Source organism: Lucilia sericata, unplaced genomic scaffold (genome assembly GCF_015586225.1).
Source record: "Lucilia sericata isolate MDLA Ls3-8-SP2 unplaced genomic scaffold, ASM1558622v1 Contig000021F_arrow, whole genome shotgun sequence".
NCBI classification, from domain to species: Eukaryota; Metazoa; Arthropoda; class Insecta; order Diptera; family Calliphoridae; genus Lucilia; species Lucilia sericata.
In genome coordinates this window covers 103,454-119,190 of record NW_023994059.1, presented here as the reverse complement: position 1 = coordinate 119,190, position 15,737 = coordinate 103,454, and the positions used below count along the sequence as shown (strand labels likewise).

The 15,737-nt window shown below is 28.3% G+C and overlaps 2 protein-coding genes across 4 annotated transcripts in view; both read right to left on the bottom strand.

The window, feature by feature from the left end:
- The window catches only part of LOC119608498 (trichohyalin), a 112,319-nt gene extending 100,223 nt beyond the window's left edge, over positions 1–12,096 (bottom strand). For all 3 annotated transcript variants that reach the window (XM_037962947.1, XM_037962955.1, XM_037962963.1), the window contains exon 1: positions 11,528–12,096. The gene's annotated coding sequence lies outside the window, so the exon portion shown is untranslated. The remainder of the gene's footprint in view (positions 1–11,527) is intronic.
- Positions 12,097–13,817: 1,721 nt separating this feature from the next.
- LOC119608610 lies at positions 13,818–15,510 on the bottom strand. Its single transcript, XM_037963090.1, has 4 exons — positions 14,967–15,510; positions 14,691–14,890; positions 14,268–14,513; positions 13,818–14,208 (listed from the first exon to the last, which is right to left on the bottom strand). Exons 1-4 carry the CDS (start codon positions 15,226–15,228, stop codon positions 14,194–14,196), a joined length of 723 nt encoding a protein of 240 aa, XP_037819018.1. The 5' UTR covers positions 15,229–15,510; the 3' UTR covers positions 13,818–14,193.
- Positions 15,511–15,737: the final 227 nt, after the last annotated feature.

The following is a 15,737-nucleotide window of genomic DNA, read 5'->3' as shown; positions in this document are numbered from 1 at the left end:
AGCATGAAATATTATCTATGTCTGTCTAAGTCTATGTTTCTGATGTCTATCGTCTTGTCATCTATGATATTCAGCGTCTAGTCTATGTCTAGTCTATTTCTCTAGTCTAGTCTAGGTCAGTCTAGTCTATGTCATAGTGTCTAGTCTATGTTATTGTTAGTCTATGCTAGTCTATGTCTAGTCTATTCTATGTCTAGTCTATGTCTAGTCTATGTCTAGTCTATGTATCGGCTAGTCTATGTCTAGTCTAGTCTATGTCTAGTCTATGTCTAGTCTATGTCTAGTCTATGTCTAGTCTATGTCTAGTCTATGTCTAGTCTGTCGTCTATGTCTAGTCTATGTCTAGTCTATGTCTAGTCTATGTCTAGTCTATGTCTAGTCTATGTCTAGTCTATGTCTAGTCTATGTCTAGTCTATGTCTAGTCTATGTCTAGTCTATGTCTAGTCTATGTCTAGTCTATGTCTAGTCTATGTCTAGTCTATGTCTAGTCTATGTCTAGTCTATGTCTAGTCTATGTCTAGTCTATGTCTAGTCTATGTCTAGTCTATGTCTAGTCTATGTCTAGTCTATGTCTAGTCTATGTCTAGTCTATGTCTAGTCTATGTCTAGTCTATGTCTAGTCTATGTCTAGTCTATGTCTAGTCTATGTCTAGTCTATGTCTAGTCTATGTCTAGTCTATGTCTAGTCTATGTCTAGTCTATGTCTAGTCTATGTCTAGTCTATGTCTAGTCTATGTCTAGTCTATGTTAGTCATGTCTAGTCTATGTATAGTACATTCTAGTCTATGTCCTAGTCTATGTTCTAGTCTATGTCTAGTCTATGTTAGTCTATGTCTAGTCTATGTCTAGTCTATGTCTAGTCTATGTCTAGTATATGTGTCATATGTCAGTATTGGTCTAGTCTATGTCTAGTCTATGTCTAGTCTATGTTCTAGCTATGTCTAGTCTATGTATATCATGTCTAGTCTATGTCTAGCTTATGTCTAGTATATGTCTAGTCTATGTCTAGTCTATGTCTAGTCTATGTCTAGTCTATGTCTAGTCTATGTCTAGTCTATGTCTAGTCTATGTTCTAGTCTATGTCTAGTCTATGGTCTAGTCTATGTCTAGCTATGTCTAGTCTATGTCTAGTCTGTCTAGTCTAGGGTCCTAGTCCTATGTCCTAGGCTATGTCTAGTCTATGTCTAGGTCTATGTCTAGTCTATGTCTAGTCTATGTCTAGTCTATGTCTAGTCTATGTCTAGTCTATGTCTAGTCTATGTCTAGTCTATGTCTAGTCTATGTCTAGTCTATGTCTAGTCTATGTCTAGTCTATGTCTAGTCTATGTCTAGTCTATGTCTAGTCTATGTCTAGTCTATGTCTAGTCTAGTCTATGTCTAGTCTATGTCTAGTCTATGTCTAGTCTATGTCTAGTCTTTCTAGTCTATGTCTAGTCTATGTCTAGTCTATGTCTAGTCTATGTCTAGTCTATGTCTAGTCTATGTCTAGTCTATGTCTAGTCTATGTCTAGTCTATGTCTAGTCTATGTCTAGTCTATGTCTAGTCTATGTCTAGTCTAATGTCTAGTCTATGTCTGTCTATGTCTAGTCTATGTCTAGTCTATGTCAGTCTATGTCTAGTCTATGTCTAGTCTATGTCTAGTCTATGTCTAGTCTATGTCTAGTCTATGTCTAGTCTATGTCTAGTCTATGTCTAGTCTATGTCTAGTCTATGTCTAGTCTATGTCTAGTCTATGTCTAGTCTATGTCTAGTCTATGTCTAGTCTATGTCTAGTCTATGTCTAGTCTATGTCTAGTCTATGTCTAGTCTATGTCTAGTCTATGTCTAGTCTATGTCTAGTCTATGTCTAGTCTATGTCTAGTCTATGTCTAGTCTATGTCTAGTCTATGTCTAGTCCTATGTCTAGTCTATGTCTAGTCTATGTCTAGTCTATGTCTAGTCTATGTCTAGTCTATGTCTAGTCTATGTCTAGTCTATGTCTAGTCTATGTCTAGTCTATGTCTAGTCTATGTCTAATCTATGTCTAGTCTATGTCTAGTCTAAAAATGTCTAAAAATGTTCTAATCGCTTAAATTTTTAGAACTTAAGGTAGACTGTGTATTCGTGCAGTTACTATGATCCCTAAACGTTATCAATGTCAGCAGTGCAGTCGCCTGTAAAATTATCAAATTTATTATTTATGAAAAGAAGTATAGGTGATAGCAAGATCGAGTGCGTGCGGTATTGAACATCGTGTTTCTTGGTTGCTCCTAGATTTTTTCGATTATAATTTGTATGTTATAATTTTATTATCTTATCAAGAGTGTACGAAATAACGTAATAAGAACTAAAATACTCATATTTCAATATTAATGTTTTTATCTTCAGTGTTTTTCTGTTATTATTTTTATACACTCACTCATTATTTGCTTGGTAGGTGTTAACAATATTATGTTTTATTTGTTTTGCAAAAAATCTTTGCAAAAAATACATTTTTTTGCAATTTCTCTATTAAAATTGACATAGTTTTAATACAATTACTGCAGGAGAAAAAATATGTTCTTATGATAAGATAATAATTGAAAAGTAAAAAAACGATTGAAACACATTATTTATAAAAAGAAATTAAATAATAAACCATTTAACTTTTTTAATTAAAAAAGATAATTTTTTATGTATGAAAGAAACACATGTTTCTTAATCATTTGATGTTCTCTTATGACAACTTTATACTTAAAAATAATTGATTTTTATTTTGTGGATTTTAACACAAATTTATTCGTAATAAACATTTGGAATTTAAAATAAAATGTTCGTTATTTAATCAGTGTAATATGAAAAAACTTTTTTTGATAATCAGATATTAGAAAAATTCCTATAATAATTAAAAAATATGAATCTGATACTATGGTTTTGAAAGTTTTTATGAGATCTAGTAAAAATATGAAACTTTTTTATTATTAGATATGTTTTGGGCAAAAATATATAGTAAAAGTATTTTGTGAACAATAAAACCAAATTAAGTATTTGTTCATTGTACTTGATTTCTAGTATTTAGTTATTAGTAAATTATTAATATGTTTACTGTTTCCTTTTATTTAGAGCAAAATAATACATTGATTAACAAATGATTTAAGGCCATAAGCTGCTTACGTATTAATCTCAAATCTACAATTTATTAAAATGACCTCCTATACCAAGTCGTGGAATTTATAATAAAAATTTAACAGCAGAATTTTTTCAAAATTTTCTAAATTATTCAACGGATATTTTAAGCATTTTTAATAAGTTGTTAACGTGTTTTTTCTTTGTAATTTGTGTTTAAAAGAAATTCTGTGGTGTTAAAAAATATTTGAGGAAAATAGGTTTAAAATTTCAGCCATCGATATTTTGCTATTAATTTTTTACAAATAAAAGTATCGAATGTTTTTAATAACATAAGATATTTAAACCTTTGATGCACAAAGAGGGTAACTTATAAATCTATTCGAATTCACATTGATGACTGGAAATGAGTGAAATAAGTTTTATGTGTTTTATTAATAAACTATTTGTAAATTATTGAAATCTTTATGAATACCGGGAATTATGTTTCAACAAGACATTTCAACACATGGAGGCGATATCTGTAGCTTCTAAGATTCCTGCTAGCGATTCATTCTGGATTATTTTACAACAATAAATAAGCTTTTGGACTAATTAAAATTTTGGAAAACAAATAAAAAATAATTTCCTTGCTTATTATGTACCCTATGCATTATAGAGTAAAAAATGTATATTAGGGTGCATTATAGGGTTAAGAATGTATATTTTAAGGTTTATTTTTTAATTATTTAATTTTTTGCATTTTTTTAACTTGAACTTTGTATTCTTCAGTAATTTGAGACTATTACAACATTTTATAAATATGTGTATAAAAAGTGTTTAGCTCTTTTTTAAAACGATATTTTTAGGGTGCCCCAAAAAAATCTGTGTTACTAATAATATATTGATTCGAATAAATTTTATTAACGTAGCGAATACAAGGTTGAAATTAAAAGTATGTAAGAGGTTTTACATGCATGTTAAAGTATAAAATATATAACGTCTATTGTTATAGAGAGATTAGGCGCTGAAGCAAACATAGAGCAACTACCTCACTCTTTTTATACAGAAAACATGAATTTTTGTTTTATTTTTTATATTTTTCAAGGTGCACCCTACAAACTCACACCCCTTGTCCGAATTTTTTTTTTTTTTTGCTAGATTTGTAAAAAAATATTCTTTTTAAACAAAGTTCAACACCAATTAAATGTTTAAATATTAAATTACTATCGATTGACTCTGTCAAACTGCTGGAACACAAAAACACACACAAAAAATACTTTAATTAAATTAATTTTATATTCTTAAAGAAAACATGATGACCGATCGACCGACACACGAAAAAAACTGCACATTATGCAAAAGAGGGCTGCTTAAATTTCAAACAAATTAATTGTTAATGCACTTTGGAAAGGGGGAAAATAAAAAATTGTAGGAGTGTTTTTAAAGCAACATTAATATTCAACGGAAAACTGAAGAAAAAAAAAACTTCTAAAGATACTTTCATAAAAAGGGTTTACAAAATAAGGCTTCTTTCAGTTTAAATAAATATTTATAAAGAAACCGAATCTCTAAAAATATTGAATACAATTTTAAAATGCTTTAGTTCTATAGTATGGATCAAATATTTGAGAAATTGTGTAGATTTATTCAATATATATATATTTTTTTTTTTTTTTTGCAAATTGAAACAGATATTTGCCACATATTAATATTTGTACAGTCTCATAACCTTTAAAGCAAAAGCCTTCGACAAGTCATGAGTAACTATTCATGACGACCCTAACTATCAGTTGCATCTTCCGGTATCGAGATAAATAAAACAAATATTTAGCTAAATATTATCTAATAGAATTATAGAGAAACATTTCTTCTACGAACATATTTTTGCATTTAACAAAATTCCTTTCTTTATATAAATATACATATTTATCTAATTTTATGATAAACAAACATAAAATTTATTTGGGTCATGCACCAACATTCCAATTCCAACCGACCACATTCTACATTGTCTCTTCCTAATCTCTATCTGTATTCTGTTAAATGCTCGTTGTTGTTGCTGTTGCTGTTGAGGTTGTGTGTAACACAATGTCATTTGTAGTTTGCATTAATTAAAATAATAATAAAATGAAAATAATAATAATAATTTCACAAGCGATAAGATAAACTTCTAACTAAATTTAAATTTTTTATCACGAGATTGTACAACAACATTTTTCATGGGAACAACAAATGGAGAAGAGATAAAAAATAAACAAAATAGTGCAAATTTGCAAATAAAAAAAATTTGCAAACTATTCATAAAACAAATAAATAACAAACAAAAACCGCATAACAACGACTGAGTAATGTTGTGTAAATAAATAATAACTAGAGATGATGGCGTTTGGTTAACTACAGTGCACAGTAGTTTCATTGGAGAAAAATATGGTAAAAGATAAACCATTTTTTTTAAGTGTTTAAGTTTATTTTATACTGATAACAATTCTGTTTTCGGAATTTTTGCTAAAATTTGACTTTATTTGAGAAAAAAATTTTGTGGTGGAAAAACGTCATTATTCTTAAAGTTTGACTTTAAGGAATTTTGGGGTAAAAAAATTGATGATTGATTGAAATACAATTTATGCCATAATTTTATAATTTCTATTCTGCAGAATAATTTTATTAAGCATATTTGCATATGATACTAACTTCAGAGACCCAAAGGTTCATGAATTAAATTCCCTGAAGATCCGAAGGAACGAATATTCAAAGTCTAGTCTATAGACTATACTAGACTAGACTATAGACTAGACTAGACTAGACTATAGACTAGACTATAGACTAGACTATAGACTAGACTATAGACTAGACTATAGACTAGACTATAGACTAGACTATAGACTAGACTATAGACTAGACTATAGACTAGACTATAGACTAGACTATAGACTAGACTATAGACTAGACTATAGACTAGACTATAGACTAGACTATAGACTAGACTATAGACTAGACTATAGACTAGACTATAGACTAGACTAGACTAGACTATAGACTAGACTATAGACTAGACTATAGACTAGACTATAGACTAGACTATAGACTAGACTATAGACTAGACTATAGACTAGACTATAGACTAGACTATAGACTACTAGACTAGACTATAGACTAGACTATAGACAAGACTATAGACTAGACTATAGACTAGACTATAGACTAGACTATAGACTAGACTATAGACTAGACTATAGACTAGACTATAGACTAGACTATATATTAGACTATAGACTAGACTATAGACGAGACTTATAAAGATACTCTCTTACGCTTAGTCGTTTAACAGTAAACGAATAAACTGTTTGGTTTATAACTAGACGTTTACATAAGAATATTCGTTACTTCAACAAGTTCAACAAAATATATTAAAGAAATTTTCACTTTGGCTGCTATAGCAGTCAATGACTTTTGACTGGACATTTAAAATTTTTCAACACTCCTACAATTTAAACGACCACTAAAAATCTACAATCTTCCAGTCTTTTAATTTTTTAAGATTTTTGTTCATACTTTTTTAACAAAAAACAATTTTTTGGTAAGGTTCTTTCTTTGTTAATTTTTTCTAAATGGTTGACCTTTTTGTTCATTTTGAACAATATTCTGGTGTTTTGCTGCTGTTAACGATAATGATGATGATGAGAACGATGTTGATGATGTGGAGTGACAGTAAACAAAAACCCTCTTTCCTTGTAGTATTTTGTTTTTTACGGCTGCCATTTCGCTTTCATGACTTATATAGAACATAAAATGTGGTTAAATATATTTTTCGTTATTTTCTTTTTTTTTAATTTTTTGTATTTGTGTCTATTGAAAATATCCTTGGCATGCATTTTATTTTGTGGTTACTTTTATTTTTTATAATGATTTAGTTTCGTTCTTTTTTTCAGAATTTTGTGTGTATTTTGTAGCTTTTTGTTCATCTTGTTGCTTCATTTATTTATTTTTTGCTTCATTTCGTTGCTCTAAAAAAATTTTTAAGGAAAATGTGTGTTTTTGGCCTTTTTTATTTCATTTAGCTTTTTTTTTTCTTTTTTTGCTAACCAAAAATAATTTCATGTGCTGTTTTTATTATTGTTGCATTTCTTGTGTGTATTTTTACACTGTTGATACAATATCATCCTCATCATCGTCATCATTCTAGTCAGTTCTTTGGGTATTTTAAATTTAATGTTAGCAATGTGTCCAAAATAATCTCAAAAAATAAATAATAAAAGTTTTAAACAACATAACAATAAAGTTCGTCATTTCAACGAAGCATAGAAACCATTAGATTGATTAATTATTTCGTTGTTACAACGAAACAGTTTGGCTTAAACTCGTTTTAAAATGTATTATTTCAATCAATGGAGAATTGTTATATAGGGTTTTCTTTAACCGATCTTGACCGTTAATTTATATTTCTTTATATATTTTTTGTTAGTGCAAAAAGCAATCGCGTATTTGTTTAATGTTTAAAACTTCTAAATATAAAATGACTACACATTTGTTGTTCGTAAATTATAAAAAAAGCCAAAAAGTCGAGCAGATATTTTTTGTTGGTTTGTAAATTTTACAATTTTTTTATTTCAAAATTTCTTCTGGCGGTTCTGTGTTGTATATTAGTATAATGTAAATTTAGTGTGCTTTAGATATTTTGTAGAGCAAATAGATATTTAAAACGTAATGAATTATTTCGTAATGTTTTGTTTTTGGAGCATTAGAATATGGACACTGTCTATAAAGTGTTTACACTAGTCGCGAAATAAAAACAAATATAAATCTAATAAAGGAAACCATTAAATATGTAATTTACATAAAGCAAATAGTTTAAACTATTAACATGTTGTAGAGTTTTAAAGTTTTCAGTACTTTAAATCAGACTTGGGAGTATTAATTACATTAAGTTAGACATTACAACTAACAAAACATTCCAAAACTCTTAATAACTGTCAAAATAGCTAACGCGGGAAAAAGTACTCCCCTTTATAACCTGCCCTACAAATTCCTTTGCTCGATTTCAACTGCAACACTGATAAGATAAACAAATCTTTATTTCCCGCTAATGTGAGAGTATTTCTGTTCTACATCTCAATGACTGACAGCTGTTGTTCTACCTTGCATGACGTTTATTTGTTTACACTTTTTGTTTTCATTGCTGTTGTAGTTGCTCTTTAGTTTTCCATTGAAAATGCAAATGTCAGTTTTATTTTCAAGAGTACATGATTCAAATTCAAGGAAACAAAACAAAAATAAGAGTTTTTTTTTTTAATCAACACTTCAGTTAAGAACTTAACTGTTAATTTAATGAGAATCTTTGTTGTTGGTATAGTTAGCGAAACCTAATACTATGTGTGGATATTGATATGCATGTTTGGGTATGTGTAAACGTGAGAAAATAAAGGTGACATTTATGTAAATTTGTAATAATATGATAAATCCGTTTAAAGAGAAATTTAAAATTCAAATTTAATTAGGGAAGTTATGAAAATTTCCATTGTTCAAATAGTTTCAAAGTTTTATAATTATAAATTACAGGAAATATTATAAAAGAGAGCAAAATTAATGACCAAAATACAGGACATGCTGAAAATTTTATTCAAGCGGTTAGCCACTCAATTTAAAAATTTGAAATCATTCATATTACTGAAAATATTAATTCAAATTAATTACACAGGCCGACAAAATTTGGAAAAATGTCGAAACCCTGAGACCAAATTAGACTTTTGTAAAGGATGAATCCGAATCTGAGATATCTTGAAGAAGATATGTTAAGCCTTTATTTTAAAGTTGACAGAATGAACTTTCAGAAGACATACAACATTTTATAAATAAAGTTGTCTTGGCGTTGTTACAACATCTCAAAAGGGCGTTTTTTCAAATTTAAGGACACGATATCTCAAGTTCCAGATGTGATGGAGAAAATCTGATCAGATTTCGGTCAGATTCGGTTTCAGCGCAGCTCAATCCTTTAGAAAAGTATACTTTTTCGGCTGAAGATACTTTCAAAAATTTTCACCACATTTTAAAATGTATATTTAAAATTTCATAATTCTTTTAATACAGTTTATTTAACATTTTTTTCACAACATTTTTACCCTTTCACAAGGTCATCGTAAAATACCACACTGGCATCTGTTTGAATTTATAATAATAAAACATTACATAAAACACTCGTAATTATTTAATAATATCAAAACCAAATTGCCAAAAAATCAACAATATTTCTGTAGGGATAAATCTATAAAAATGTTTAATTATTAAAAATGAAAATAACACCGACATTAACAACAAACACTCACAGACACACACAGAAAGTGAAAAAAATAAAAATTCATATTAAAACTGTTGCGCCTCAATTTACCACAAAATTTTCACAGCCGTCATAGCTATAATTTTTCGTTATAATATATTTTTTTATAAATTTCAGTTTAATGATAAAAACATACTAAAATACATATTTTTAACAGTATTTATTAATAAATGGAACAAAAACAAAATAAACAATTGTTGTTAGTTAGTAGCGAAAAAAAAAGAAAAAATTGTATGACCACGTTTTTTTTTTTTTTTTTTTTTTTGTTAAAATCTATTATTAAAAATAATACAAATGACTAAAATCGTATAAACAAGTAAGTGAGAGTAAGATAGTAGGTTCGTTAACCAATGCCATGATAATCCATTTTTTAGGGTTTTTGTAGATTTATTGTTGTTAAACGTAATGAAAATTATGATTGTTAAAAATAATCATAAATCATAAAAGGTCTAAATAGTAAATTCGCAGAAGTGCGTAAGACAATGTTATGGTTGGTCAAGCAAAACTTCATACTAAGGTACTTTATATATAGGGCGTTTTGAGAAGAGAGAGAGTTGAATTGTTTTAAATAAAAATTACATCATACGTATAGTAAAATCCATTTAACCATTTTCAATATCAAACATTAAAAAAAGAATATTTGTTTATACCAAATAAATGCTTTACTTAAACGGTAAGTAGGCATGTAATATTGGAGCAAAGTGTAAGTACTTACTACCTATTTTTGTAAGACGATGACCAAAAAATAATTGGTTGCAAATGTGCTTACCAGACAGTTATTTTTTATATTTATTAGTCTATTCTCTTACTCAATGCTCCATTAACGTTTCATTCTATCTGGAATTGTTTTTACACAAATGTAAAAATTTATATTTCTTTAAAAAACTTACGCTATAGACAATTGACTATAAATCCTATTCAAATAAATTAATTAATGTTATTGATAACGACTACTCATTACCAAGTCATGTAAGAAATAACTACAAAATTTGAAAATATTTTACTGGGTACCTTTGTTTCCTTTGATTTGATATATGATGTCATCAACGGTTCGTCAATCTTTGAATTTCATTCTACCTTTTGGTATCTATTAGTCTCTTATTCCGTTGCCAAAAATAGCTAAGTCGATTTTAAGACTGCTATGCGGACAATTCAAATTGGAAATTTATGACATCGGTCTATTTAAATTACATTATCTTTCATTTATTGATTCAAATTTAACCGTGTACTTATTAAGCAAAATTATTTTGTTCTTGAAAATTTTTTAAAAATGGACTTAGCATATTCTTATTCTAAACACATTCCAAAGCAATTGAATTGTTATCACACCAATATTTGCATTAACTGCTTATATTTCATTGTTCTACTCTTGTCCTTGTAAAAATAAGGAACATTTTAAACGACATACATCGACACTCTATATTCAAAAAGTGCTAACTCAAAAAAGTCTATAAAAAATTAATGTAAAAGGAAAATATGAAAATTAAAACATTTATTGGTAAAATGTCGAATTATATTTTTTTAACACATTCCTTTTCAGTACATCATATTTAATAATAGCGAAAATAAATTAATTAACAAATTAATCTTTCAAAAAATTTTGTAAAATTACAAAACAACATATTCTAAAATTGGACTCAAATTTACACCAGACGTGAAGAATGCCATTAATAACTAACTCACTTCGGCCGAAGTTAACACTTTTTGAGTATTAAGTGTCGATATCTTAAAAAAAAATTACATCATTTAAAAACAATAAACAGAATCATAAAAAATATCAATGTATTTCTTTCTTTTTAGAAACAAAAAAATCTAGTTTAAAAAATTTTCTTGAGAAATTGTTGCTCTTAAATTGTTTAATTTAAATTTTGAAAATGTTTGTTTTGCCAAATTTGATATCACTTTAAGCATGAATATTTGAGCACACTTTCTTAATTGTAAACCCTTTTTACTGCTTTAAATATTAACTTTGCTATGATCTAATCAATTTGAAATTTTATTGTCACTTTTTCTAACAAAAACTTGTAAAGGATTCATATGTTGTTAAAAAAAAAATTAAATATAAAGATAGAAAATAGCGCGATTTAACTAAATATTTATATATTGTTTAAAAATAACCAACACTCACCTTTTAATTTAAAACACAAATTCAAGAATTTAGTTTTCTTTAACAGTGACTGTTTTGCTGGGTATTCAAAAAATGTGGTTAACACTAGTTTTATTTAAAGAAAAATTTCAGATATTTTTTTGTTTAACACGTTACACTTGCAATTTGTAATTTGATTTTTGCAATGCACAAACAATTTTTTATGTGTTTAATAATTCTTTTTTATATTCTAAAAAAGCTAAACTATAGTATTGTTGTTTTCCTTGTTAAAAAACACTATTAATTAAAGACACTGCCAAAAAATTGGTCAATTTCCAAAATAGATTTTAAAATAATTTTTTATTTTATCACACACCGGGTGCGTCTTGTTTTCAAACAATAATTTTTATTTGTTTTTATTTTTTCTTATAATAATTTTAATTTGAAAGAAAATATTTAAAAGCAAAAATATTCGCGTTACAACAACAAGCACGTTTTATCAAATCGAATGTTAAATCGCAACTGAATGAAAATACGAAAAAATGTTTGCCATCGTAAACGCCGCAAAACCTTTTAGACACAAAACCAACTAGAAAATAAGTTTCATTCAATCTTCTCGCACTCACTACCAGAAACTCACACTTACTTGCTGGCTACAAGCATAATATTAGCAAAAAATAATAAAACACCAACAACATCCCCTGACACACAGATACTCACGGCAAACATACACATTCAAACGCCTCTATAAACATTGGAATAGACACATGTTTCCCAAATGTTAACAAAGCAACAATTTTGTTGAGAGTTAAATGTTGTTTAACAGAAATGTTGTTAAGATTTGTTTTAAATTTAAATGAGAACATGTTGTTGTTATGTTTTAAAACATGTTGATAGAATATTAAATGGTAATGCATTTTTTACTGTTGTTTCAGAATCTAAATCTGAGATCATTATATCAGACATGCTTGTCAGAATTTTAATACTTTGGTGGTTGTTATTTCTTTAGTTTTAAGTAGTTAATGTATTCAGACTATAGACTAGACTATAGACTAGACTATAGACTAGACTATAGACTAGACTATAGACTAGACTATAGACTAGACTATAGACTAGACTATAGACTAGACTATAGACTAGACTATAGACTAGACTATAGACTAGACTATAGACTAGACTATAGACTAGACTATAGACTAGACTATAGACTAGACTATAGACTATACTATAGACTAGACTATAGACTAGACTATAGACTAGACTATAGACTAGACTATAGACTAGACTATAGACTAGACTATAGACTAGACTATAGACTAGTCTATAGACTAGACTATAGACTAGACTATAGACTAGACTATAGACTAGACTATAGACTAGACTATAGACTAGACTATAGACTAGACTATAGACTAGACTATAGACTAGACTATAGACTAGACTATAGACTAGTCTATAGACTAGTCTATAGACTAGACTATAGACTAGACTGTAGACTAGACTATAGACTAGACTGTAGACTAGACTATAGAATAGACTGTATACTAGACTATAGACTAGACTATAGACTAGACTGTAGACAAGACTATAGACTAGACTGTAGACTAGACTATAGACTACACTATAAACATAACTATAGACTAGACTACTGCAGACTATTAACTAAACTACTGACTGAACCATAGACTAGGCTATACACTAGACCGAGAAACCGAATTATTTCAAAACAGACTAAATTATAGACTAGACTACTGACTACACTATAAACCAGACTATAGACTAGCCTACTGCAGACTATAAACTAGACTACTGACTAAACTATAGACTAGACTCTACACTTGACCGAGAAACCGAATTATTTCAAAACAAAAAAGTTCCTAAACCACTGTGTGACCGTTCTCTTTTAAAAAATTTTAGCCTAAAGAGATACCTTGTTGCACTTAGAACTAGCGGGTGTATTCATAAACACATGTCTGAGACAGGATACCAGTCTTCTAAAATTATATAAATTAATTTCTAACTTAAATTATGATTCCATTAAAAACATATTTTTATTTGTTTTCTATGCTGAGATCATTTAATAATTTATCGTGGAATGATTTTTTTATTATTCATATTATTAAGCTGTTTTCAAAAATAAATTTTACAGATTTTATGCACATTGTCGAGGAGTGTCTAAATAAATTTATGACTTTAAGTAAGATCTTTTCAATCGAAATACTAAATATTTTATTTTGTCACATACACACATGTTTTCAAGGAAACAATTAATTTTTATTTGTTGTTTTTTAAGTAAATCATTTCTAATAGATTATCATATTAAAAGGCGCATAATTCCGGTGTTAAGTGTAATGGTAAGTAAATTAATTTGTGTGAACAACATTATGTAGTGTTAGTTTAATTAAAAGTATGTCAATTATAAAAAGTACAAATAATAGTAATACAATTATTAGAAGTAATAAAATTGCAACAGTTTAACGAGACTGTAAAACGGTCTATGAGTTTTTTTTTTTTTTTTTTTTGATAAATTTTCAGGAGAAATAAAAAACGCAAACTTACACAAGATACCTTGTGATTATTTTTAAACCGGTAGAGATATATGAAAATATTTTGGAACTTAATGGTCCAGTAAAATATATCTAAGAAGTTAAATTAATTAATTTTATAAAATAATACATCTTTAGATATGATGGATATTATATATTTCTTTACATATGACCCACCTAAAAACCAGAAAGAATGTAAATAATAAAATAACACAAATTGTTAAACTGTTGCTTACCAAATCCCATTCAAAAAATGGATTTAAAACCACTATCAAGAGAAAAGAATACGAAACAAATGTCAGACTATAGAAGGCATGTTGATTATTTTTCGTATAGTCCACCTGGGCGTAACGTTTACCCGATAAGCAGCAAGCCACCAAAGCAATAATCAACCAAATACCGAAAACATCATGAAATGGAGCAAATTTTAAACGAAGTTGTATATTTCTTTGAAAGAGAAAAAGTGACAAGCCAACAATAATCTGCAAAAGGATTAAAACATAAAGTACGTGAAAGTTGTGAATTATTAAATAACTGATCGAACGGATCAGTGTTGGCCATCATCTTTGAGCCAAGAACTAAACTTATAGAAGGCTTCGGCGGAATTTCGAACTGCGTTCGATCGGTCACTAAAAATTACAAATCAAAATTGGCCTTACCTGAGACAAATACATACAACAAACAAATATCGAGGTGTAGGCATGAAAATGGTTAAAATCATTTTCCACGTAATACTCCGTAAAATATAGAATAAAATAACCACAGATAAAGAATGCAAAGGAAATTGCGTGTAAACCCACATGCAGAAGTTTGACAAATCGTGTGCGAAAACCATTTAAAAGGCGATAAACAGCAACGGCTGTGAATTTAATCAAAAATATATGTAGATCAATACGGCGCAATTTTTACTACTTATCTCTTCCAAAGGAACTTACCATAACCTAAAACATAAGTTGAAACGCAACTTAAAAATCCATGTAAACTGCCAGCACAATAACGATCGTCAAAAAGGGCTTCTGCATGTATTTGTTGCCCAAAGAAAAAATGATATATAGGCCAAACATTATAGGCTTTAGTGAGGTAAAAGGAACCATTGCAACTTTGGCGATTGTAAACCAATTTTAGGCACATCAGTCCAAAAATAGTGTAGCCCACCATAAATGCAAAGGCAGCAACTTGAGCCGGTCTTATTTTCATTTTCTTTTTTTAAATTTCTTTTGCTTAAAGCGGCTTGATATTTTTCATTGAAATTTGTTGGCTTTTTGTATTTTGAAGGAAATTTCATGATTGAATGAAAAGTTTATAAGTTTTATATCACGGTTCATTAAATAAGGTGCCTCTTCCGCACAGCTGATTATCAGCATTTTCAACCCAATCTATTTTTGTTTTTTTTTACATTGAATAAAATTTGTATTTTTTTATTTTGGCACTCAAACAGTTCTTAACCGATCTTGATGAAAAATTGAGTCCAAACTATTATTCAACATTACTAACATTTGCGCAAATTTGTTCCCGATCGAAATACTTCGATTTCAAAAGTTCGGTCCCTTGTCATGAAATCCCCCATATGTTAATTTATTAACAAAATAATTAATTGACAATGTTGCACTTTATCAAACAATTCTTAATACCCAATGTACAAAATGAACTTCCTGGTTACAAATTTATTAAAAACCATAATTTGTTGTTGTTTTTTATTTTGTTAT